The sequence below is a fragment of the Manis javanica genome, chromosome 8 (genome assembly GCF_040802235.1).
Source record: "Manis javanica isolate MJ-LG chromosome 8, MJ_LKY, whole genome shotgun sequence".
In the NCBI taxonomy this organism is placed as follows: domain Eukaryota; kingdom Metazoa; phylum Chordata; class Mammalia; order Pholidota; family Manidae; genus Manis; species Manis javanica.
In genome coordinates, this window is record NC_133163.1 from 93,531,049 (window position 1) to 93,558,080 (window position 27,032).

Genomic DNA, 27,032 nt, shown 5'->3' on the forward strand with positions numbered 1-27,032 from the left:
TGATCAGAGTGAGTGACTAGTAATATTTATGTATGGCAACTCCCCCTTATTTGCAGAGGATACATTCCAAGATCCCCAATGGATGCCTGAAACCTTAAGTAGTACCAAATCTTATGTATACACATAATCCCCGATTTAATAGTGCGACTTGTAATTTGTTGGCTTTACAATGATGCCAAAGTGATACACATTCAGTAGAATGTGTATTTTGATCCTTTTCCAGGCGAGCAATTTGTGGTGGGATACTCTCTCATGATGCTGGGCAGTGGCAGCAAGCCACAGCTCCCAGTCAGCCACACCATCATGAGGCTGAGCAACCCATGCATGTACGGCCATTCTGTACTCTTACAACCATTTTCTTTTTCACTTTCAGTACTATATTCAATAAATTGCATGAGTCATTCAATACTTTATTATAAAATAGGCTTTGTGTTAGATGATTTTGCCAAACTATAGGCTAATATAAGTCTTCTGAGCACATTCAGGGTAGACTAGGCTAAGCTATGATGTTTGGTAGGTTAGATGTATTGAATGCAGTTTTGGCTTGCAGTTATTTTCAATTTAACATTGGGTGTAACAGGATATAATCCCATTGTAAATGAACGAAGATCTGAACTTTGTTTTTTCCTGTACATATGTACCTGTGATTAAGTTTGATTTATAAAAAAGGCACACTAAGGGATCAATAATAATAAGAACAATTACAACAATTACTGTAATAAAAGCTATGTGAATATGGTCTCTTTCTCAAAATATCTTGCTGTAACCCTTATAATGATGTGGGATGATAAAATGCCTATGTGAAAGATAAAGTGAGATGAATGACTGAGGTATTGTCATAGCACTAGGCTACTATTAAATTGACCTTCTGAGGATACTGTAGAAGGAGGATCATCTGCTTCCTGATGGCACTTGACTGAGGGTTGCTAAAACCTTTATATGGGATAAAACCTTGGATACCTTAGAAACAGGTGAAGGAGCTGCCCCACCAGCATTAGAAAACGTCTGCTCTTGTTATTCTCTGGCTTCCTCTGACAGTACCTTCCTATTTTGCAGGATCCATTTTGAAAAACCAAGAGGACACTTTTGCTGCGGAGCTGCATCGCCTCAAGCAGCAGCCACTCTTCAGCCTGGTGGATTTTGAGCAGGTGGTGGATCGTATTCGTAGTACTGTGGCTGAGGTTTGTCTTTCTTAGTATATTTTCTTAGGAAGAAAATGGACTAGTTCCCCAGAAATTGAGTACTTGACCTTTGTATTTGAATGTGGTTAGGATTTAACTTGCAAGGAATTGTTTGAGAGTTAAAGGGTGGGAAGTAGAAAATAAAAGCAGGTATGCCTGGTCAGAGTGAGTATTTCATGCCTGTTTTTCATAATAGAGGCAACTGCCACAAAGTTGTCACACCTTACAAGAGTTTGCTCGTTACCTGGTTAGTTGATAAAGGGAGGTCTTGGTTTCATTTCAGGCACTCAGCATTTTGAGTCTGTCTGTATAGTTGGCAATAACTCCAAGTAATCAACTGATTCTGACTAAATTTAGTGCCTTACTTATAGTTTAGGATGTCTTTATTACTTATTCTTTCATTTATGGATATGATAATCTTAGGAAGGCAGAACAGGTATTGCTCTTCTATTGTTAAAAATGAAAAAATACTGAGAAAGCTAACTTTTCTGCTGTTGCACTGTACGTCACAAAGTTGAGGTCAGAAACAGCCTTCTGACTCCTAGCTCAATGTTCTTAAGTAAACTGTGCTTCATCTACCAACTTAAATTGTGACCGGTACTTTTTCAAATGGGCATATGTTCTGTAGCTTATAATAAAATTTGGCTCGCAGGTATGTGATTGTGAAATAAGAAACTTAGTTAATCAGCTGTGTTGTTAGTGGTTTTCAACTCTGGCTATGCCTAGAATTGCCTAGGGAAATTTTAAAACATGCACTTGCACCAAGTCCTTACCTCCAGAGCTTCTGATTTATAGGTCAGGAGAGGGTAGATGCTTGGATTTATACCAGCCAGTCAGCCAATCAGCCACCAAACTTTTGCAGGGGATTTGGAGCATAGCCAGCACACTAGGGTCAGTGTCTAGAGCTGCAAAGAGGCTTAGCATCAGATATCCTCACATTGGAAGCACTGTAATCTATCATGAATATGATTTCCTTTTCTGGTCACTGTCTCAAAAATTCCTTGGGGTTGGAGACAGAACTGTGATGTAGACATAGAATACTAGATCTTAAAGTGAGCTTGAGGCATCACTGGATATGATTCTTTATGGGCAAGTAAATATTTAAACTATCTAGAATACCTTTCAGAATTTGAAGACATCGCCCCTCCCCCATCTGTAGCCAAGGCAGCTCTTGTCTAAGGGACTGATGTCTTCAGTTCATCTTATTTTATTGAATCTATTTCTGTTCCTTAATCATTTTTGTGATAACTCTTTGGAAAATGTAGCTGATGGAGGAAAGTAAAATTTTATTGAATAGAAGATTTCAAAATAATCTTTTTCTTGTAAAATTTTAAAATGCATATAGCTAGAAATTTTCAGTTTGTAAAAATGATAGAGTTGAAGCTCAGACTCTTAAAAGTTTTTTAGAATTGTAGCTATTAAGACTTTTTTTTGAAAGGTATTATTGTAACAATAATAACAGCTTATACTAATGAAAAGAAATACAGTGTACCAGGAGGAGAAAGAAGGAATGTCTTGCAAATACATTTCATACTCATCCCCTCTTGGGTCTCTTTCTCTCCTTTTTTATTTTTTAAAAAAGTATGCATACTATATGAATTTATTTATATAGAGTTCAAAAGCAGGCAAAACTAGTTGGGTGTTAGATGTGAGGATAGTATTTGCCCTTGTTCAGTGGCAAGAGCATGAGTGGGCTTTCAGGTTGCTGTTTGTACAGGTATGTTCAGCTACTGAAAATGCTTCAAGCTGTAAACTTATGATTTGTGTACTTTTGTGTATGTATTGTAGTACTTCAAAAAGATTTTTAAAATTGTTAGATATGTCATAGTTTTTGTTTTTTTAAATTTTATCTTTGGTTGGTTACTGCTTATATAGTGAACAGTGGTGTTAATTTTGTAGGTTAACCTTATACCTGGAAACTTCAAGTCTTTTTTTTCCCTTTAGTTCTAATGGTTTGTCTGTTGAATTTTCTAAGTAATAATAATACCACTTACAAATGAATTTTATAACTTTCCAATTTCTAAACTTCTGCTTTTTTTTCCCCTACCGTCTTGGCTGGGATCTCTAATATTGCGTTAGTCAGCGGGAGTGATGGTTTATATAAACTGTGTTAAACAGAGATGATAATGGGCATCCTTGATGTGAATGCATCCAGAAGTTACTCTATTAATGTAATGTTTGCTGTAGGCTTTGGGCATGTGTTTATCCAGTTAAACTTATCTTCTCTTCCTAGGTTGCTGTAAGTTTTTATCGTAAATTGATGTCCAGTTTTATCAACTGCTTTTTCTATTATCAGCGAAGGTACAATTTCTTGCTCTGGGTTCTTTTTCTCCTTTAGTCTGTTCATATGGTAAATTCGTGGTTAGATATTTTTTGTGTGTGTACCATTAATCTACAATTAGATGAAGAACATTATGTTTACTAGGCTCTCCCCTTCACCAAGTACCCCCTACAAACCCCATTACAGTCACTGTCCATCAGTGTAGTAAGATGCTGTAGAATCACTACTTGTCTTCTCTGTGTTGCACAGCCCTCCCCATGCATCCCCCCACATTATACATGCTAATCGTAATGCCCCCTTTCTTCCCCCCCACCCCTTATCCCTCCCTACCCACCCATCCTCCCCAGTCCCTTTCCCTTTGGTAACTATTAGTCCATTCTTGGGTTCTGTGATTCTGCTGCTGTTTTGTTGCTTCAGTTTTTTCTTTGTTGTTATACTCTACATATGAGTGAAATCATTTCATACTTGTCTTTCTCTGCCTGGCTTATTTCACTGAGCATAATACCCTCTAGCTCTATCCATGTTGTTGCAAATGGTAGGAATTGTTTTCTTCTTATGGCTGAATAATATTCCATTGTATATATGTACCACATCTTCTTTATCCATTCATCTACTGATGGACACTTAGGTTGCTTCCATTTCTTGGCTATTGTAAATAGTGCTGCGATAAACATAGGGGTGCATCTGTCTTTTTCAAACTGGGCTGCTGCATTCTTAGGGTAAATTCCTAGAAGTGGAATTCCTGGGTCAAATGGTATTTCTATTTTGAGCTTTTTGAGGAACTTCCATACTGTTTTCCACAATGGTTGAACTAGTTTACATTCCCACCAGCAGTGTTGGAGGGTTCCCCTTTCTCCACAACCTCGCCAACATTTATTGTTGTCTTTTGGATGGTGACGATCCTTACTAGTGTGAGGTGATATCTCATTGTGGTTTTAATTTGCATTTCTCTGATGACTAGTGATGTGGAGCATCTTTTCAAGTGTCTCTTGGCCATCTGAATTTCTTCTTTCAAGAACTGTCTGTTCAGCTCCTTTGCCCATTTTTTAATTGGATTATTTGCTTTTTGTTTGTTGAGGTGTGTGAGCTCTTTATATATTTTGGATGTTAACCCTTAATCAGATCTGTCATTTATGAATATATTCTCCCATACTGTAGGATACCTTTTTGTTCTGTTGATGGTGTCCTTTGCTGTACAGAAGGTTTTCAGCTTGATATAGTACCACTTGTTCATTTTGGCTTTTGTTTCCCTTGCCCGGGGAGATATGTTCATGAAGAAGTTGCTCATGTTTACGTCCAAGAGATTTTTGCCTATGTTTTTTTTCTAAGAGTTTTATGGTTTCATGACTTACATTTAGGTCTTTGATCCATTTTGAATTTACTTTTGTGTATGGGGTTAGACAATGATCCAGTTTCATTCTCTTATATGTAGCTGTCCAGTTTTGCCAACACCAACTGTTGTCATTTCCCCTTTGTATGTCCATGGCTCCTTTATCATATACTAATTGACCATATATGTTTTCATTAATGTTTGGAGTCTCTCTTCTGTTCCACAGGTCTGTGGCTCTGTTCTTGTGCCAGTACCAAATTGTCTTGATTACTGTGGCTTTGTAGTAGAGCTTGAAGTTTGGGAGCAAGATCCCCCCTGTTTTATTCTTCCTTCTCAGGATTGCTTTGGCTATTTGGGGTCTTAGGTGGTTCCATATGAATTTTTGAACTATTTGTTCCACTTCGTTGAAGAATGCTGTTGGTAATTTGATAGGGATTGTATTGAATCTGTAGATTGCTTTGGGCAGGATGGCCATTTTGACAATATTAATTCTTCCTAGCCAAGAGCATGGGATGAGTTTCCATTCAGTAGTGTCCTGTTTAATTTCTCTTAAGAGTGTCTTATAGTTTTCAGTGTATAGGTCTTTCACTTCCTTGGTAAGGTTTATTCCTAAGTATTTTATTCTTTTTGATGCAATTGTGAATGGAATTGTTTTCCTGATTTCTCTTTCTATTGGTTCATTGTTAGTGTATAGGAAAGCCACAGATTTCTGTGTGTTAATTTTGTATCCTGCAACTTTGCTGTATTCTCATATCAATTCCAGTAGTTTTGGAGTGGAGTCTTTAGGGTTTTTTATGTACAATATTATGTCATCTGCAAATAGTGACAGTTTAACTTCTTCTTTACCAATCTGGATTCCTTGTATTTCTTTGTTTTGTCTAATTGCCGTGGCTAGAACCTCCAGTACTATGTTGAATGGCAATGGGGAGAGTGGGCATCCCTGTCTTGTTCCTGATCTCAGAGGAAAAGCTTTCAGCCTCTCACTGTTCAGTATGATGTTAACTGTGGGTCTGTCATATATGGCCTTTATTATGTTGAGGTACTTGCCCTCTATGCCCATTTTGTTGAGAGTTTTTATCATGAATGGATGTTGAATTTTATCAAATGCTTTTTCAGCATCTATGGAGATGATCATGTGATTTTTGTCCTTCTTTTTGTTTATGTGGTGATGTTAATGGATTTTCGAATGTTGTACCATCATTGCATCCCTGGGATGAATCCCACTTGGTCATGGTGTATGATCCTCTTGATGTATTTTTTAACTCAGTTTGCTAATATTTTGTTGAGTATTTTTGCATGTATGTTCATCAGGGATATTGGTCTGTAATTTTCTCTTTTGGTGGGGTCTTTTCCTGGCTTTGGTATTAGGGTGATGTTGGCTTCATAGAATGAGTTTGGGAGTATTCCCTCCTCTTCTATTTTTTGGAAAACTTTAAGGAGGATGGGTATTATGTCTTCTCTGTATGTCTGATAAAATTCCGTGGTAGGTCCATCTGGGCCAGGGGTTTTGCTGTTGGGTAATTTTTAAATTACCACTTAAATTTCATTGCTGGTAATTGCTCTGTTTAGATTTTCTGTTTCTTTCTGGGTCATTCTTGGAAGGTTGTATTTTTTTAGGAAGTTGTCCATTTCTCCTAGATTTTTCAGCTTGTTAGCATATAGTTTTTCATAGTATTCTCTAATAATTCTTTGTATTTCTGTGGGGTCCGTCATGATTTTTCCTTTCTTGTTTCTGATTCTGTTGATGTGTGTTGATTCTCTTTTTCTCTTAATAAGTCTGGCTAGAGACTTATCTATTTTGTTTATTTTCTCAAAGAACCAGCTCTTGTTTCATTGCTTTTTTTCTATTGTTTTATTCTTCTCAATTTTATTTATTTCTTCTCTGATCTTTATTATGTCCCTTCTTCTGCTGACTTTAGGCCTCATTTGTTCTTTTTTTCCAATTTCGGTAATTGTGACTTTAGACTATTCATTTGGGATTGTTCTTCCTTCTTTAAATATGCCTGGATTGCTATATACTGTCCTCTTAAGACTGCTTTTGCTGCATCGCACAGAAGTTGGGGCTTTGTGTTTTGTTGTCATTTGTTTCCATATATTGCTTGATCTCTTTTAATTTGGTCATTGATCCATTGATTATTTAGGAGCATGTTCTTAAGCCTCCATGTGTTTGTGAGCCTTTTTGCTTTCTTTGTACAATTTATTTCTAGTTTTATCCCTTTGTGGTCTGAGAAGTTAGTTGGTATAATTTCAATCTTCTTGAATTTACTGAGGCTGTTTTTGTGGCCTAGTATGTGGTCTATTCTGGAGAATGTTCCATGTGTACTTGAGAAGAATGTGTATCCTGCTGCTTTGGGGTGTGGAGTTCTGTGGATGTCTTATTAGATCCATCTGTTCTAGTGTGTTGTTCAGTGCCTCTGTGTCCTTACTTATTTTCTGTCTGGTGGATCTGTCCTTTGGAGTGAATGGTGTGTTAAAGTCTCCTAGAATGAATGCATTGCATTCTGTTTCCTCCTTTAATTCTGCTGGTATTTGTTTCACATTTGTTGGTGCTCCTGTATTAGATGCATATATATATATTTATAATGGTTATATTCTCTTGTTGGACTGACCCCTTTATCATTATGTAATGTCCTTCTTTGTCTCTTGTTACTTTCTTTGTTTTGAAGTCTATTTTGTCTGATACTAGTACTGCAACACCTGCCATTTTCTCTTTGTTGTTTGCATGAAATATCTTTTTCCATCCCTTCACTTTTAGTCTGTGCATGTCTTTGGGTTTGAGGTGAGTCTCTTGTAAGCAGCATATAGATGGGTCTTGCTTTTTTATCCATTCTATTACTCTGTGTCTTTTGATTGGTGCATTTAGTCCATTTACATTTAGGGTGATTATTGAAAGATATGTACTTATTGCCATTGCAGGCTTTAGATTCGTGGTTACCAAAGGTTTAAGGTTAGCTTCTTTAGTATCTTACTGTCTAACTTAACTCATTTATTGAGCTATTATAAACACAGTCTGATGATTCATTATTTGTGTTTCCTTTGACTGCTTTTGTGGGTAGTTGATTTAATTTTTTGCCTTTAGTTAGTATTTGGTTGGTCTGCTCTCTTTGCTGTAATTTTATTTTCTCTGGTGACATCTATTTAGCCTTAGGAGGGCTTCCATATAGAGCAGTCCCTCTAAAATACCCTGTAGAGGTGGTTTGTGGGAGGCAAATTCCCTCAACTTTTGCTTATCTGGGAATTGTTTAATCCCTCCTTCATATTTAAATGATAATTGTGCTGGATACAGTATTCTTGGTTCAAGGCCCATCTGTTTCATTGCATTAAATATATCATGCCATTCTCTTCTGGCCTGTAAGGTTTCTGTTGAGAAGTCTGATGATAGCCTGATGGGTTTTCCTTTGCAGGTGACCTTTTTTCTTTCTCTGGCTGCCTTTAATTCTCTGTCCTTGTCCTTGATCTTTGCCATTTTAATTATTATGTGTCTTGGTGTTGTCCTCCTTCGGTCCTTTCTGTTGGGAGTTCTCTGTGCTTCCGTGGTCTGAGCGACTATTTCCTCCCCCAGTTTGGGGAAGTTTTCAGCAATTATTTCTTCAAAGACACTTTCTGTCCCTTTTTCTCTCTTCTTCTTCTGGTACCTCTATAATGCAGATATTGTTCCATTTGGATTGGTCACACAGTTCTCTTAATATGCTTTGATACTTAGAGATCCTTTTATCTCTCTCTGCCTCCGCTTCTCTGTGTTCTTGTTCTCTGATTTCTATTCCAATAACGGCCTCTTGCACCTCATCCAATCTGTTCTTAAGTCCTTTCAGAGATTGTTTTATTTCTGTATTCTCACTCCCAACTTTATCTGTTAGCTCTTGCATATTTCTCTGCAGCTCCATCAGCATGGTTATGACCTTTATTTTGAATTATTTTTCAGGAAGATTGGTTAAATCTATCTCCCCAGGCACCTTCTCTGGGGTTGTCTGGTGATTCTTGTCTGTATCAAATTCTTCTGCCTTTTCATGGTGATAGAGGTAGTCATGGACAGTTGGTGCGTGTGACAGCTGAGAGAACAAAGTCCCTTCTTGCTTGGTGGTCGCCTTCCTCTTCTGCAAGAACAACGACCCCTAGCGGCTTGTGCTGAGCAGCTGCACGCTGACAGGGCCTCTGAGTCTGGCCCGGGCGGCTCCAGAGGAGGCTCTGGGCAGTTGCTGTGGGCACAGCTGCGCAGGCTGCTCCCCTGCTATGGTGGTGCTGCGCCAGAGGGGGAATGGATGGGAGGCTGTTTATCACCGTGAGGGGCCTCAGAGCTGCGTTGCCTCCCAGAGGGTTAGGGTGCCCAGAGTTCCCCGGGATTCCCAGCTGCTGAGCTGAGTGTGCCGGGACCCTTCCATCCAGCTGTGAGCCGCCTGTCCCTTTAAGACTTTCAAAAAACACTCGCTTTTCTTTTGTACCAGGGGTGCTGGCTGCAGGGACCCACTCACAGATTTTACTGTTCCGTTTCCCTAATATCCAGCACACCACGCACTGTGTGTCTGCACTCCCGGTGCGGATGGCTAGGGCTAGGTGTTCAGCAGTCCTGGGCTCCCTCTCCCTCCCTGCTCCGACTCCTCTCCTCCTGCCGGGGAGCTGGGGTTGTGGGCACGCTCAGGTCCCACTGGGCCGCAGCTTGTATCTTACCCCCTTCGTGAGGTGCTGAGTCCTCGCAGATGTAGATGTAGCCTGGCTGTTGTACTGTATCTTCTGGTCTCTCTTTTAGGAATAGTTGTATTTGTTGTATTTTCAAAAATATATATGGTTTTGGGAGGAGATTTCTGCTGCTCTACTTATGCCGCCATGTTGGCTCCTCCTCTCATTCCTGGTTAGATGTTTCAGATGTTGAATCTTCCTGCAATAAGCCAGAATATGATGTTTTATTTTTTAATATGCTGTTGGATTTGGATAGCCAGTGTAATGTTTGGAATTTTTCCATCTTCATTTACTCATGATATAAGACTGTAGTATTCACTTCCTGTATTGTTCTTACGTGGTTGTGACATAAAGAGTATATAAGCCTCATAAAAGCTAGGTATCTATCACTCTTTTTTTTACTTTTTAGAACAATAATATGACAGGAATTATTTCTGAAAGTGTGATTGAAAAATTGTCTGAGCTAGGTGTTTTTCAGGAGGGGAAATCTTTACCAATCCAATGTATTTAAAATGTATTAATGTATTCAAGATGTTTATTTCTTCTTGTACCAATTTTGGTATTTGCTACTTTTCTTGGAACTCACCCATTTCCTCTAAATTTAATTTTTTAAATGTCTGCTTGTCTGTTGCTATTTATGTTGTATTTTATTTCAACCTTGTTTTTTATTCTTTAGTCTTACTAATCTTTTCAAAGAGCCAGCTTTTTATTGCTCTTCTTTATTTTTTCCTCTATTTCATTGGTATCTGCAGTTATCTTTTTCTACCTTCTTGTTTCTTTGAGTTTCCTCTGTTGCTACTTTCCAGTTTCATAGGTTAAAAACCTGACCCTTCTATTCTTAGTCTTTTTCCTAAGATGCATATATAAAACTTTATATATTACTTTGACTGTGTCCCACACATTTTTGGCATGTAGTGCCTTCATTATCATTCTGTTCTAAATAAGTTTTTATTTTATTCATGATTTTCTTTTTAACTCAAGGAAATTTATCAAGTTCTAATTTTATTGCAGTATAGTAAGAGAACATAGTCTGTAGGTTGGTCCTTTTGGATTTCATTGAGGCTTCCTTTTATGGGCTAATGTAGGATCTGTTTTTTGTTTTTAATTGTTCTACATATCCCCAGAGCATATTCTGTGTTGATTCTTGAGTTCTGTGCATGTTCTAATTCATCATTTTCAAATTATATGATAGACATATCCATATTTATAATGTATATTTATTTTTCCCCATGTGTATACATAATATCCTCTATAAATTATGATAATATATTTGTATATAGATTTTTTTACTTAAAATTCTATTTTATTAGTTATTACAGTCACTATACAGCTGTCTTTTGTGTCATACTTACCTGATATATCTTTTATCCTTTTCTTTTTGGGGGGGGGGCTGGGATAGGTTACCGTTTTTTTGTTTGTTTGGTGAAGTATAATTGATATTCAATGTTATGATATACAATATTGGTTTCAAGCATACAGCATAGTGATTCAACAGTTATCTACATTATTAAATGCTCACTCCAACAGTACAATTACTATCTGTTAACATAGAAAGATATTACAGCATTATGAACTATATTCTCTATGCTTTCATCCCCATGACTAATTTGTATTATTATTAAGATTTTGTGCCTCTTTATCCCATTCACCTATTATACTCACCAACCCCCAACCCTTCCCCCATGGTAACCACCAGTCACTTCTCAGTATCTATGAGTTTATTTCTCACAGATCATTTTGTTTGTTTAGTTATGTTCCACATGTAAGTAAAATCACATGGCATTTGTCTTTCTCTGCCTGACCTATTTCACTTAGCATTATACCCCGCAGGTCTGTCCATGTTGTTGCAAATGGCAATATTTCTCTGTTTTTTTATGGGTGAATAATATTCCATTGTATATATGTACCACATCTTCTTTATCCATTCATCTGTCATTGAGCATTTGGGTTGCTTCCATATCTTGGCTATTGTAAATAGTGTGGCAATACTTATTGGGGTATATATCTTTTTGAATCAGGGATTTTTGTTTTCGTCAGGTGAATTCCCAGAAGTGGAGTTACTAGGTCAAATGGTATTTCTATTTTTAGTTTTTAAGGAACTTCCATACTGCTTTCCACAGTGGCTGGACCAACCAATTTACATTCCCAACAACAGTGTAGGAGGGGGTTCCCCTTTGCCTGCATCTTCACCAGCTTTTGTTGTTCCTTGTCTGTTGGATGATGGCCATCCTAATTGGTCTGAGGGGACCCCTCATTGTGATTTTAATTTGCATTTCCCTGGTGATTAAGTGATGTGGAGCATCTTTTCATGTGCTGCTTGGCGAACTGTATGTCTTCTTTGGGAAAATGTCTATTCAGGTCCTCTGCCCATTTTTTAAACAGGTAATTTGTTTTTATGGGTGTTGAGTTGTATGAGTTCTTTATATATTTTAGATATTAACTCCTAATCGGATATGTCATTTGCAAATATATTATCCCATACAATAGGATGCCTTTTCATTTTGTTGATAGCTTCCTTTACTGTGCAGAAATTTTTTAGTTTGATATAGCCCCACTTATTTATTTTTGCTTTAGTTTCCCTTGCCTAGGGAGACATCCATAAAAAAGTTACCAATGGTGATGTTCAAGAGTTAACTTCCTGTTTTTTTCTAGTTTTTGGTTTCAGGTTTCATATTTAGGTCTTTAATCCATTTTGAGCTTATTTTTGTGTTTGGTGTAAAGACAGTGATCAAGTTTCATTCTTTTGCATGTAAGTGTTCAGTTTTCCCAAAAGCATTTATTGAATGAAGAGACTGTCTTTTTCCTCATTGTATATTCTTGCCTCCTTTGTCATGTATTGATTGACCATATATGTGTGGGTTTATTTCCAGGCTTTTTGTTTTGTTCCATTGGTCTATGTATCTGTTCTTTTGCTAGTACCATACTGATTTGATTACTGTAGCTTTGTAGTATACTTTGAAATCAGGAAGCATGATCCCTCCAAGCATTGTTTTTTATCAAGATTGCTTATGTTATTTGGTTTTTTTGTGTGGTGCCATACAAATTTTAGGATTCTTTGCTCTAGTTTAGTGAAAAATACCATTGGTATTTTGATAGGGATTCCATTGAATCTGTTAATTGCTTAGGGCAATATGGCCATTTTAGCAATATTTTTCCTATCCATGAGTATGGAATAGCTTTCCACTCATTTGTGTCATCTTCAGTTTCTTTTATCAGTGTTTTATAGTTTCACAGGACAGGTCTTTCACCCCCTTGGTTAGGCTTATTCCTAGGTATTTTATTCTTTTTAATGCAATTGTAAATGAGATTATTTTCTAATTTTTCTTTCTGTTAGTTCATTATTTGTATATGGAAGCATTCTGTATATTGATTTTGTACCCTACAAATTTACTGAATTCATTTATTCTAGTAGGTTTTTGACAGAGTTTTTAGGGTTTTCTATATATACTATGTCATCTGCAAATAGTGACCATTTTACTTCCTCCTTACCAATCTGGGTGCCTGTTATTTCTTTTTCTTGAGTGATTTGATTGCAGTGGCTAGAAATTCCGATACTGTGTTGAATAAAAATAGTGAGAGTGGACATCCTTGTTTTTCAGCTTTCAGCATTTCACCATTGAGTATAATGTTAGCTCTGGGTTTGTTGTATATGGCCTTTATTATGTTGAAGTATGTTCTCTCTGTACCCATTTTGTTGAAAGTTTTTAGTCATGAATAGATTCTGAATTTTGTCAAGTGCTTTTTCTGCATCTAGTGAGGGGTTCATGTGGTTTTTATCCTTCCTTTTGTTAATGTGGTGCATCAAATTGATTGATTTGCACATATTGAAGCATCCTTGCATCCCTGGAATAAATCCCACTTGGTCGTAGTGAATGATCTTTTTAATATATTTTTGAATTTGGTTTGCTAATATTTTCTTGAAGATTTTTGCTTCTTGTTCATCAGGGTTATTGGTCTGTAATTTTCTCTTTTTTTGTAGTGTCCTTGTCTGGTTTTGGTATCAAGGATACCACCTTAGACTGAATTTGGAAGCTTTACTTCCTCTTCAGTTTGCTGGAATAGTTTTAAGAAGGACAGGTAATTAATTTTTCTTTAAATGTTTGGTGGAATTCTCCTGTGAAGCTATCTGGTCCTCATCTTTGGTTTGTTGGGAATCTTTTGATTACTGCCTCAGTTTTGTTCCTAGTAATCAGTTTGTTCAGATTTTCTGTTTCTTCCAGTTCATTGTTGGGAGATTGCATGTTTCTAAGAATTTATCTGTTTCTTCTAGGTTGTCCAATTTGTTATCATATAACTTCTGTTAGGAATCTCTTATAATTGTATTTCTGTGGTGTCAATTGTAACTGCTCCTCCTTCATTTCTAATTTTGAGTCCTCATCTTTTTCTTGATGAGTTTATCAATTTTGTTTACCTTTTCAAAGAAACAGCTTAGTTTTACTTATCCTTTTTTTTTCTTTACTTTTATTTATGCTCTGATTTTTATTTCCTTCCTTCTACTGACTTTGGGATTTTTTTTTGTTCTTTCTCTAGTTCCTTTAGGTGTAGGGTTAGATTGAGATTTTTATTGTTTCTTCAGGTAGGCCTGTAATGCTGTGAACTTCCCTCTTAGAACTGCTTTTGCTGCATCCCAGAGATTTTTGTTTTGTTTCTGTTTTCATTATTCTCCAACTATTTTTTGATGTTCTTTTTAATTTCTTCATTGACCCATTGGTTATTTAGTAGCATGCTCTTTAGTCTTTATGTGTTTGTGTTTTTTCCAGTTTTTTTTCCCTGTAATTGACTTCCAGTTTCATACTATTGTGGTCAGAAAAGATTGTTGGTATGATTTCAATCTTCCTAAACTTATTAAGACTTGTTTTACAGTGACTGCAATGGGCTTATGGGGGGGGGGGCGGACTTGATAATAAGGGTGAATGTAGAAACCGCATAGTTTTTCTTGTGAAACCTTCATAAGAGTGTTTATCAGTGTACCTTAATTAAAAAAAACCTTCCAAATAAGTCATTCTTCTTCAGCTTCATTCTTGTCCTGCAGTTCAAGAGCAGCTTGGGAACAACCATGTTACACAGGCAACAGAGGCACCTAGAAGGCATGCACCTAGGGCCGGAAAGCATGTAGCGTCATCTCCCACCCCTTCCCCCTCCCCACAATAAAGCCACTCCAAAAAAAAAAAAGACTTGTTTTATGATATAACAGTGATCTCACCTGGAGAATGTTCTGTGTGCACTTGAAAAGCATGGGTGTTCTGCTGTTTAGGGATGTAATGTTCTGTATGTATCTATTAGGTCCATTTGGTCTAATGTGCCATTCAAAGCCATTGCTTCCTTATTTTCTGTCTGGATCATCTATCTGTTGATGTAAGTGGGGGAGGAGGGACAGTTAAAATCCTCTACTATTATTGTATTACTGTCAATTTCTTCATTCATGTCTCTTAATATTTGTTCTGTGTATTTAGGTGCTTCTCTGTTGGGTGGGAAGATATTTAAAATTGCTATATTTTCTTCCTGGATTGAGCCCTTAATCATTATATAATGTCCTTCTTTGTCTCTTTTTATGGTCTCTATTTGTCTGATGTAAGAACTGCTACTCCAGATTTTTTTTTCTCATTCCTGTTTGCATGGAATATCTTTTTACCTCCCTTCAGGTATAGTCTGTGTCTTTAGGTCTGAAGTAAGTCTCTGGTAGGTGGCAAGTAGATGAGTTTTATTTTTTTAAATCCATTCAGTCACCCTATGTCTTTTGACTGGAGCATTTAGTCCATATATATTTAAAGTAATTATTGATAGGTATGTACTTAGTGCCATTTTGTTAAACATTTTCTGGTTGTTTTTGTCATCTTCCTCTGGTCTTCTTGCTGTCTTCCTTTGTGTGTGATGACTTTTTTAATGTTATGATTGGATTTCTTTCTCTTTATGTTTTGTATATTTATTATAGGTTTTGGGTTTGTGGTTACAATGTAGTTTATATATGACATCTTATATATATAAGCTATCTGTGTTAATAGTTGCTTAATACCAAACACATTCTATCAGCACATTTTAAACTCCCTCTCCTCCATGTTTTATGTATATAATGTCTTCTTTAACAACCTTTTTACTTAGTGATTCCCTTAACTAATTTTTAGTAGTTTAATACTTTTGTCTTTTAACCTTCATACTACCTTCTAAGTGATTGTTCTACTTTTGCTATCTACTTTAACCAGTGAAATTTTTCCTGTTCATAATTTTCTTACTTCTAGTTATGGCCTTTCCTTTTCTTCTTAAAGAAGTCCCTTTAACATCTGTTGTAAGGCCGGTTTACTGATAGTGAACTCCCTTAACCTGTGTTTATCTGAGAAGCTCTTTATCCCCCCTGTCCATTCTGAATGATAACCTTGCCAGGTAGAGTATCCTTGGTTGGAGGTCTTTCTCTTTCAGCTCTTTGAATATACCATGGCACTCCCTTCTTGGCCTGTAGAGAGTTACTGCTAAAAGATCAGCTGATAGATTTATGCGGTTTCCCTTATAGGTAACTCATTGCTTTTTTCTTCCTGCTTTCAAGATTCTGTTTGTTTTGTTTTTTTTTTCTTGTCACATGTATTGAATACATGGGCTAGGCACTGTGCAAAGGCAACTTAGGCACAAATCTCTCTTTTTTAGTAATATGTAAGATGAATTTGGAGTTGGGAGGTTGGTAAAAGATAAAGAAATCTGTTTAAACTAGCAGAAAACAGTAAAGCAGTGGTCACCAGAGTAGATAGAACTGGTACAGAGGGGAATAAAACAAAATGAGACTGTCAGAGACTGGTGAAGAAGTAGCAATCAGCTGTTGTCTCTGCCTCCACTTTAAATAATGCTGAATTACATATGGCCTCTAGAAATTTCTCAGGATTTAGTGAGAAGCTTACATAGCTTAAAGAATTGGCCCATTAAGACTTTTCTTGAACTGGGGTAATGAGAAATATAAACACATCTACTTACTTATTTTTTAATTTTTTATTAAGGTATCATTGATATACAATCTTATAAAGGTTTCACAAGAAAAACAATATGGTTACTACATTCACCCTTATTATTGAGACCTCCATACCCCATTGCCGTCACTGTCCATCAGTGTAGTAAGATGCTATAGAGTCACTACTTGTCTTCTCTGTGCTTCACTGTCTTCCCTGTAACCCCACACACACCATGTGCACTAATCACTATACCCCACAAGCCCCTTCTCCCTCCCTCTGTCCCCACCCGCCCTTCCCCACCCCTCCTCTTTGGTAACTGCTAGTCCCTTCTTGGAGTCTGTGAGTCTGCTGCTATTTTCTTCTTCCAGATTTGCTTCATTGTTACACTCCACAAATGAGGGAAATCATTTGGTATTTGTCTTTCTCTGCCAGACTTATTTCACTGAGCATAATACCCTCTAGCTCCATCCACGTGGTTGCCAATGGTAGGATTTGTTTTTTTTCTTATGGCTAAATAATATTCCATTGTATATATGTACCACATGTTCTTTATCCATTCATCTCCTGATGGACACTTAGGTTGCTTCCATATCTTGGCTATTGTAAATAGTGCTGCAATAAACATAGGGGTGCATATGTTTATTGAATCTGAGTAGTTGTTTTCTTTGGTAAATTCCTAAGAGTGGAATTCCCGGGTCAAATGGTATTTCCATTTTTAGTTTTTTGAGGAACCTCCATACTGCTTTCCACAATGGTTGAACTAGTGTACATTCCCATCAGCAGTGTAAGAAGGTTCCCCTTTCTCTGCATCCTCGCCAGCCTAGTCTTTTCAATGTTAGCCATCCTAACTGGTGTGAGGTGATATCTCGTTGTAGTTTTAATTTGCATTTCTCTGATAATTAGTGATGTGGAGCATCTTTTCATGTGCCTGTTGGCCATCTGAATTTCTTCTTTCAAGAATTGTTTGTTCATAGCTTCTGCCCATTTTTTAATAGGGTTATTTGCCTTTTGGGTGTTGAGACATGTGAGTTCTTTATACATTTTGGCTGTTAAAGCCTTGTTGGATATGTCATTTACAAATATATTCTCCTATACTGTAGGATGCCTTTTTGTTATGCTGATGGTGTCCTTTGCTGTACAGAAGCTTTTTAAGTTGATATAGTCCCATTTCTTCATTTTTGCTTTTGTTTCCCTTGCCCGAGGAGATTCATTCAGGATAAAGTTGCTCATGTTTATATACAAGAGATTTTTACCTATGTTTTCTTCTAAGAGTTTTATGATTTCATGACATAAATTCAGGTCTGTGATCCATTTTTGAGTTTATTTTGGTTTATAGGATTAGACAATAATCCAGTTTCATTCTCTTGCATGTAGCTGTCCAGTTTTCCAACACTAGTTGTTGAAGAGGCTGTCATTTCCCCATTGTATATCCATGGCTCCTTTATTGTATATTAATTGACCATATATGCTTGGGTTTATATTTGGGCTCTAGTCTGTTCCATTGGTCTATGGGTCTGTTCTTGTGCCAGTACCACATTGTCTTGATTACTGTGGCTTTGTACTAGATCTTGAAGTTGGGGAACATAATCCCTGCAACTTTATACTTCCTTCTCAGGATTGTTTTTGCTATTCGGGGTCTTTTGTGGCTCCATATGAATTTAGAACTATTTGATCCAGTTCATTGAAGAATGCTGTAGGTATTTTGATAGGGATTGCATTGAATCTGTAGATTACTTTAGGAAGATAGCCACTTTCACAATATTAATTCTTCCTATCCATGAACACAGGATGTGTTTCCATTCATTGGTATCTTCTTTAATTTCTCTCATGAGTGTCTTGTAGTTTTCAGAGTATAAGGCTTTCACTTCCGTTGTTCCATTTATTCTTAGGTATTTTATTCTTTTTGATGTAGTTGAATGGAATTGTTTTCCTGATTTCTCTTTCTGCTAGTTCATCATTAGTGTACAGGAAGGCAGATTTCTGTGTATTAATTTTGTATACCACAACTTTGCTGAATTCAGATATTAGATCTAGTAGTTTTGGAGTGGATTCTTTTGGGGTTTTTTTTTTTGGTATCATTAATCTACAGTTACATGAAGAATATTATGTTTACTAGACTCCCTCCTTCACCACGTCTCCCCCCACATACCCCATTACAGTCACTGTCCATCAGCATAGTAAGATGCTGTAAAATCACTACTTGTCCTCTCTGTGTTGCACAGCCCTCCCCAGGCCACCCGCCCACATTATACATGCTAATCATAAGGCCCCCTTTCTCCTTCCCTCCCCTTCTCCCTCCCTTCCCATCCATCCTCCCCAGTCCCTTTCCCTTTGGTAACTGTTAGTCCTTTCTTGGGTTCTGTGTTTCTGCTGCTGTTTTGTTCCTTCAGTTTGGCTTTGTTCTTATATTCCACATATGAGTGAAATCATTTGGTACTTGTCTTTCTCCACCTGGCTTATTTCACTGAGCATAATACCCTCTAGCTCCATCCATGTTGTTGCGAATGTTAGGATTTGTTTTCTTCTTATGGATGAATAAGAATTGTGTATATGTACCACATCTTCTTTATCCATTCATCTACTGATGAACACTTAGGTTGCTACCATTTCTTAGCTATTGTCAATACTGCTGTGATAAACATAGGGGTGCATCTGTCTTTTTCAAATTGGGCTGCTTTATTCTTAGGGTAAATTCCTAGAAGTAGGATTCCTGGGTCAAATGGTATTTCTATTTTGAGCTTTTTGATGAACCTCCATACTGCTTTCCACAATGGTTGAACTGATTTACATTCCCACCAGCAGTGTAGGAGGGTTCCCCTTTCTCCACAGCCTCGCCAACATTTGTTGTTGTCTATTGGGTGGTAACGATCTTCTTTAGGGTTTTTTATGTACAGTATCATGTCATCTGCAAACAGTGATACTTTAACTTCTTGTTCACCAACCTGGATGCCTTTTATTTATTTCTGCTGTCTGATTGCCGTGGCTAGGACCTCCAGTACTATGTTGAATAAAGGTGGGGAGACTGGGAATCCTTGTCATGTTCTGGATCTTAAAGGAAAAGCATTCAGCTTCTCGCTGTTAAGTATGATGTTGGCTGTGAGTTTGTCATATACAGCCTTTATTATGTTGAGGTACTTGCCCTCTATACCCATTTTGTTGAGAGTTTTTATCATGAATGGATGTTGAATTTTGTCAAATGTTTTTTTGTTGATGTGGTGGATGATGTTGATGAATTTTCTAATACTTTAACATCCCTTCATCCCTGCAATAAGTCCTACTTGATCATAATGGATGATCTTTTTGATGCGTTTTTGAATTTAGTTTGCTAATATTTTATTGAGTATTTTTGCATATATGTTCATCAGAGATATTGGTCTGTAATTTTCCTTTTTTGTGGTGTCTTTGCAAGGTCTTCATATTAGAGTAATGCTGGCCTCCTGGAATGAGTTTGGGAGTATTCCCTCCTCTTCTACTTTTTTGGAAAACTTTAAGGAGGATGGGTATTAGGTCTTCACTAAATGTTTGATAAAATTCAGCAGCGTTCAGCATACTTTAAATATCCTTAATGTTGATGACTTAAAGGGTGTCAGATGATCAGCTATGGAGGTACTCTTTTCTAATAATATTCCTTTCTCTTAATAAAAAAAAAAAAAAAAAAAAGCAGTCCCTGTGTGCTGACCTCCAATGAGTTCTGCACAGTGGTATAGAGGGCATGTCAAAGTGCGGGCAAAGGGTCTATTTGTTTCTATGCAGAAGATCAAGGCCTAGCTTGGATACCCAGAAAATGAACTAAGATACGATATGAGGAGGAGCTTCCGGCATCAGCACTCTCTGGAGGACTCATGCCGGGTGATGATCATCAAAAAGCCTCCACAGGGATCCGGGCGATGCTGCGGTCGTGGCTGCGTCCACCCCACCGTTTCCTGGACTTGCCATTGGAATGAGGAGGGAGATGTCTAGGCTGGCATGTGCATACAGTGAGACAACGAATTTGACCGGATCTGTACTGTTGGAACTCAACCAGGAGTTGGGAGGGGTGCAAGGTGTAGCACTCCAAAATCTTATGACTATAGACTATCTACGGTTAAAAGAACATATGGGATGTGAACAGATCCCAGAAATGGGCTGCTTTAATTTGTCTGATTTCTCTCAAGACTGTTCAAGTACAGTTGGACAATATCCATCATATCATAGACAAATTTTCACAAATGCCTAGGGTGCCTAAATGGTTTTCTTGGCTTCACTGGAGATGGATGGTAATTATAGATTTGCTTTGTTTATGTCACCGTATTCCTATTATGTTAATATGTGTGTGCAAATTAGTTAGTAGTTTAAAACCTATACATACTTAAGGTACTCTACAAGAAGATATGTCAAAGAAATAATCAATCCTCCCATGTTTCCTTCCATATGCTACATCTATAGCTTTTCTTCTTCCTTCCTAATTACAACCCTTAAATAGAATTCGTGCCTCATATCGAATTTACCGAGTATCATAATTCCTCCAGGTGGTAAAGATACCTCAAGACAAGTGCTGGGCATAGAAGCCACAGGGCATAAATCTGCAAAGAAGTAAAAAGCTAACCTTTACAAACAATATGGCTTCTCTCTCACTTACCAACTGTACATTTCCCTGTATGGCCCCGGAAGATGACTGGTTAGCCAGAGACGGGTAAGATTCCTCAAGGGAGGAACAACCTAAGACAGGCACAGTCGCAGGGGAGCCATCAGGTGAGAAATTGGGGATCAACAGAGGTGTGGCTCAGAACCTCATCCCCCCTGCTTTGAGAGAAATCTTCTGTATCCGTGGATGGTTTATTGCCCTTGTCTAGCTTGGATTAACACATAGTCTATAGGCACACACCTGATCATCTACAGTTGCTCTCCTACAACACTAAACTATGTTTTCTACCTTTATCTTGCATCTACCTACCACTTCAGTATTTTATTAAAAATAAAAATAATAATAATAATAAAGGGAGAAATGTGGGATCAACATATAAATCAAGTATAAAAATCAAATGAATATTCATATTTGACCTGATTGTTTATAGTTCATAATGCGTGATCAAAACCGAAAGTTTCTGTGATGAATGCCCTTGTACTGTTCACCACGTAAGAATTTATTCACTATGTAAGAATTCGTTCACCATGTAAGAACTTGTTCGTTATGCTTCAGAAGATTGGAGACTGACGAGAGTTAGGCTTGAGATGGATTAATGATTGTACATTGAGCATTGACCCCCCTATACTGAATTTTATTGTTGTTAACAACCATTTGATCAATAAATATGAGAGATGCCCTCTCAAAAAAAAAAAAAAATTCAGCAGCATTCAACCTAGTACTGGAGGTCCTAGCTATGACAATCAGACAAAACAAAGAAATACAAGGCATCCAGATTGGTAAAGAAGTCAAATCTGTCACTATTTGCAGATGACATGATATTGTACATAAAAAACCCTAAGGACTCCACTGCAAAACTACTAGAACTAATATGTGAATACAGCAAAGTTGCAGGATACAAAATTAATACACAGAAATCTGTTGCATTCCTTTACACTAACAATGAAATAGCAGAAAGAGAAATCAGGAAAACAATTCCATTCACAATTCCATCAAAAAGAATAAAATACCTAGGAATAAACCTACCCAAGGAAATGAAAGACCTATACCCTGAAAACTACAAGACACTCTTAAGAGAATTAAAGAGGACCCTTAGCAAATGAAAACTCATCCCATGCATATGTATAGGAAGAATTAATATTGTCAAAATAGCCGTCCTGCCTAAGCAATCTACAGATTCAATGAAATCCCTATGAAAATACCAACGGCATTCTTCAACAAAGTGGAACATATAGTTCAAAAATTCATATGAAACCACCTAAGACCCCAAATAGCCAAATAAATCCTGAGAAGGAAGAATAAATTGGGGGGATCTTCCTCCCCAACTTCAAGCTCTACTACAAAGCCACAGTAATCAAGACAATTTGGTACTGGCACAGGAACAGACCCACATACCAGTGGAACAGAATAGAGAGTCCAGATATTAACCCAAACATATATGGTCAATTAATATATGATAAAGGAGCCATGGACATACAGTGGGGAAATGAGAGCCTCTTCAACAGCTGCTGTTGGCAAAACTGGACAGCTACACATAAGAGAATGAAACCGGACCATTGTCTAACCCCTTACACAAAAGTAAATTCAAAATGGATCAAAGACCTGAATGTAAGTCATAAAACCATAAAACTTAGAAAAAAACATAGGCAAAAATCTCTTGGACATAAACATGAGCATCTTCTTCATGAACATGTCTCCCCGGGCAAGGGAAACAAAAGCAAAAATGAACAAGTGGTACTATATCAAGCTGAAAACCTTCTGTACAGCAAAGGACACGACCAATAGAACAAAAAGGCATCCTACAGTATGGGAGAATATATTCATAAACGACAGGTCCAACAAAGGGTTGACATCCAAAATATATAAAGAGCTCACACACCTCAACAAACAAAAAGCAAATAATCCAATAAAAAATGATCAGGGGATCTGAACAGACAGTTCTCCAAAGAAGAAATTCGGTTGGCCAAGAGACACATGAAAAGATGCTCCACATCGCTAATTATCAGAGAAATGCAAATTGAAACCACAATGAGATATCACCTCACACCAGTAAGGATCGCCACCATCCAAAAGACAAACAACAACAAATGTTGGCGAGGTTGTGGAGAAAGGGGAACCCTCCTACACTGCTGGTGGGAATGTAAATTAGTTCAACCATTGTGGAAAGCAGTATGGAGGTTCCTCAAAAAGCTCAAAATAGAAATACCATTTGACTCAGGAATTCCACTCCTTTTGGATTGGCCACACAGTTCTCTCAATATTGTTTCATTCCTAGAGGTCCTTTCTTCTCTCTGTGCCTCAGCTTTTTTATATTACTCTTCTGTAATTTCTATTCCATTTACTCTCTCTTCTACTGCATCTAATCCGCTTTTAAATCTCTCCATTGTATGTTTCATTTCAAATATTGAATTTCTTACCAATTGAATCTGTCCTAATTTCATCCCTGAGTTCTTGAATATTTTTCTGTACCTCCATGAGCATTTTTATGATTTTTATTTTGAAATCTCTTTGAGGAAGATCGATGAGTTCAGTTTCACTTTGTCCTTTTTCTGGAGTTTGTGGGATTTTGGTTTGAACCAGGTTCCTTTAATGTTTCGTATTTGTATGTGGCAGTCTCTAGTGCCCAGTAGCTCTACTCTCTGGAGCTGCCCAGCCCTTGGAGCCATGTCACAGGTCACGGGGGAGCAGCACTGGTGCCTGGGGGGAGGAAAGAGCTATTTACTGCTTCCTGGCTGTTGTGCCTGTCCAGAACCCATGGGCCTAGTGCACAGGTGTAAGCCTCTGTGCTTTAGATTAGTAGCTGCCGTAGTCAGGACCTCCCTCTGGCTGGCCTGTCGCCAGGGCTGGGACTGCCAGTTTGTTAGCTGGTGCTGGCAGGCTGGAAGGCAAAGCAGGCTCCATATCATGGTTGGGGGGCCTCAGAGCTGCATAGACACGCGGGGGGATGGAGCGCCTGAAGTTTCTGAAAGTTCCCAACCTGCTGGGTAGAGTGCACCTGACAATTTAATTTACCTGTCCTTTCTCCTGAGCAGCAAGCTCTGTGCAATCCTTGCTCCTTTAGCAGCCCTCTCACTGTTAGGAAGTCTCCCAGACTGCCTGCCTTTCTTTTGTCCCAGAGCAGCCAGATATGGATCCCTGTTTTCCACATGCAGCTGGAATCTCAGTCTCTCCAAGTATTCCACCTGTCTTAGCATTCCAACCCCACAAATCTCCATAGCACCATGCAATGTAGGTTTGTGCTCCCAAAGCAGATCTCCAGAGCTAGGTGTTCAGCAGTCCCAGGCCTCCACTCCCTCCCCACTATTTCCTTTCCTCCCACCAGTGAGCTGGAGTGGGGGTAGGGCTTGGGTCCCTCTGGGCCATGGCTTTGGTTTGTTACCCTGTTCCGTGAAGTCTCTTTTCTCCAGGTGTATGCAGTTTGGCACAGCCTTCTTTCTTGTTTCTCTTTTAGGATTAGTTGTATTAATTATATTTTCATATTATATGTGGTTTTGGGAGGAGACCTCTGTCTAACCTCTCACGCTGCCTCTTTAATCCCTCCCTCTCTTTGTTTTTGATCTTTGACATTTTAATTGTGATGTATCATGGTGTGGTCCTCTTTGATTTCATCTTATTTATGGCTCTTTGCGCTTCCCAGACCTGAATGTATGTTTCCTTCTCTGGGTTAGGGCAGTTTTCAGCTATTATTTCTTTAAATTAAAGTTTTCCACCCCCTTCTCTTTTCTTCCAGGATTCCTATAGTGCAAATACTAGGACATCTGATATTGTACCAGAGCTCCCTGAACCTTTCCTCATTTCTTTTTATTTTTTTTGCTCTCTGCTGTTCAGTTTGAGTACTTTCCATTACTGTTTTCCAAGTTACTAATCCATTTTTCTGCAACCTCTAGTCTGCTGGTTATTCCCTTCAGTGTAGTTTTTATTTCATTTATTGTATTCTTCATCTCTGATTGGTTCATTTTTAGATTTTTTATCTCTTTGCTGAAGTCCTTCCTGAGCTCATCCATTCTTCTCTTAAGTTCAGTGAACATCTTAATAAGCATTGCTTTGAACTCTTTATCAGGCAGCTTGGTTAATTCCGTTTCGCTTAGTCTTTTTTCCCCAACGTTTTACCTTATTCTGTCATCTGAACATATTTGTCTGTCTCCTCATTGTGTTAGACTTTCTGTGCTTGATTTTATGAGTTAGTCAGAAGACTGCCTTTCCCAGTCTTGAGTTATTAGCCTCGTGTAGGAAGGTCTCCAAGATAGATTGTGTGCCTGGTGGTTTTGGCTGGCTGGAGGCTGAGTAAGCATGAGACGGGTATGTCCCAGTGCCAGGTCTCCTATGCCACAGGCTGGCATCTCCTGTGTGGTTGCCAACTGGGTCTGTACTGGCTGGGAAGCTGGTGTCAAAGGGTACAGTACAGGATGCTCCCAGATGGGCAGCAGCTGGGGCCACACTAAGGGGTGGCTGAGGTTGGGTGGGTGCAGTCCAGGGGTCTCTCAGGTTGGCATCTGACTTAGGTGTGCAAATGGGGCAGCCAGAGGCAGAAGGGGTTGTGAGCAAGATGAATCCATATGCACACTGCATTAGTACCACCTTGGTAGGACTGTTGGATCTCTGACAGGCATGCTGGTTGTGAGCAGGGGGCCAGGATGTAGCCTCTGTTATGTCTGGCTCTGTAGAGTTCGATCTTACGTGTTCTTGTACATGCTATGAATGTGCATGGGGAACACAGACAGTTTGCTCACCCTGTCCCATCCTCACTAATAACAGTGATGCTCCTCCTGTTTCTGTTCACACCAGCAGCTTCCAGGAAAAATGCAAACGGTGGTGTCCACTTTGCTCTCGTTTGCACTAGCAATGTTTGGTAGGGGATGATGGGGAAGTACAAACAGTGGACTCATTAGCATGTCTGGTCCTGAAGAGAGTTCCAGCAATTCTCCTATCATTTCGAGGTTGAGTTTAAATCCTCTAACTGGTGATTTTTTTCCCTGTGCTCCAGGGCAGGTGAGTCTGTACGCTAGTGGCTCAGTGATATCCCTCCCTACTGCAGGGAAATGCTGGGTTGTTAGTGTGTCTCCATCTCTCCTTCAGTTTTTTATGTGGTCTTTTTATCCTTCACTGTGCAGTAGGTGTTCACTTGGCCTGTTCTTCCTCAGGATGAACTGCTCTGTGTGTAGGTGCAGGTTTCATGTGTATGTAGGAGGAGATGGGCTCGGGCTTTCTCTACTCTGCCATCTTGGACCCTCTCCCCTCAAGAGTATTTTAAATTCTTGGTCTGTCTCATTGGTCAGAATGCCAGGGAAACAGATTCTGAGACAGATTTAGTTGCAAGAAGTGAGGAAAGCAGACTGAGCAGAGAGAGAAGGTAAATCGTGATGGCAGCTGAAACAGTAGCCTTGGCCAATCCTCTGCAGAGTTCCGAAGCAAGAATGGCCCTTCAGAGCGTCCCAAACTGAGGCTAGAGGGCTAGGCATTGTACCTCTGCATCTGTCAGAAATTAGGTATAGGGTCCCCTCAGGGAGCAGAAACATGGGTAAGGAAACTCACTTTAGCCAAGGGCAATGCCTGGAGTGCCAATAACAGGCAACAGTACTCCAGTAGCTGGAGTAATGAATGCCTTAGTGTTACAGGGAAGATGTGGATGGCATACTGTACTGTCTACTCAGTCTGGTCTAAAATTTCTGCTTCACATGGCATGTTACCTGGTCTGTTGTTTCTTTTACTCTTCACATGTCTAATTATTTTGACTTGTGTGCTTACATTCCCTGGGAATGTCAGCTACTTGTCTAGTAATGTGTACTGGAGAAGGGTCAGAGGCCAGTTCCTAATCTGTGTCAACTCCAGTAGCTCCAGTAAGAGAGGAGAGGGTGAGTGCCAAGGCAGAGATTATGGGCTCTCTGAATTTACACCAATCAGTTCACTAGAAAAATTCTAGTCAGGATTTTACCTTTGATGTTGGTAATAGGTATATAGTTGATAATTGTCAACCTTGCTGAATTCTCTTACTAGTTCTAATAAACTGTGT

The 27,032-nt window shown here is 38.5% G+C and overlaps 1 protein-coding gene across 7 annotated transcripts in view; it reads left to right on the forward strand.

The window, feature by feature from the left end:
- Nucleotides 1-27,032, forward strand: part of TUBGCP4 (tubulin gamma complex component 4) — a 55,450-nt gene that overhangs the window by 15,441 nt on the left and 12,977 nt on the right. For all 7 annotated transcript variants that reach the window (XR_005061478.2, XR_005061477.1, XR_012120672.1 and 4 more), the window contains one exon: nt 1,057-1,181. Coding sequence is in view for 3 of the 7 variants with exons in the window: in XM_017665219.3 (XP_017520708.2) it covers nt 1,057-1,181 (125 nt within the window). In the remaining 4 variants the exon portion in view is untranslated. The remainder of the gene's footprint in view (nt 1-1,056; nt 1,182-27,032) is intronic.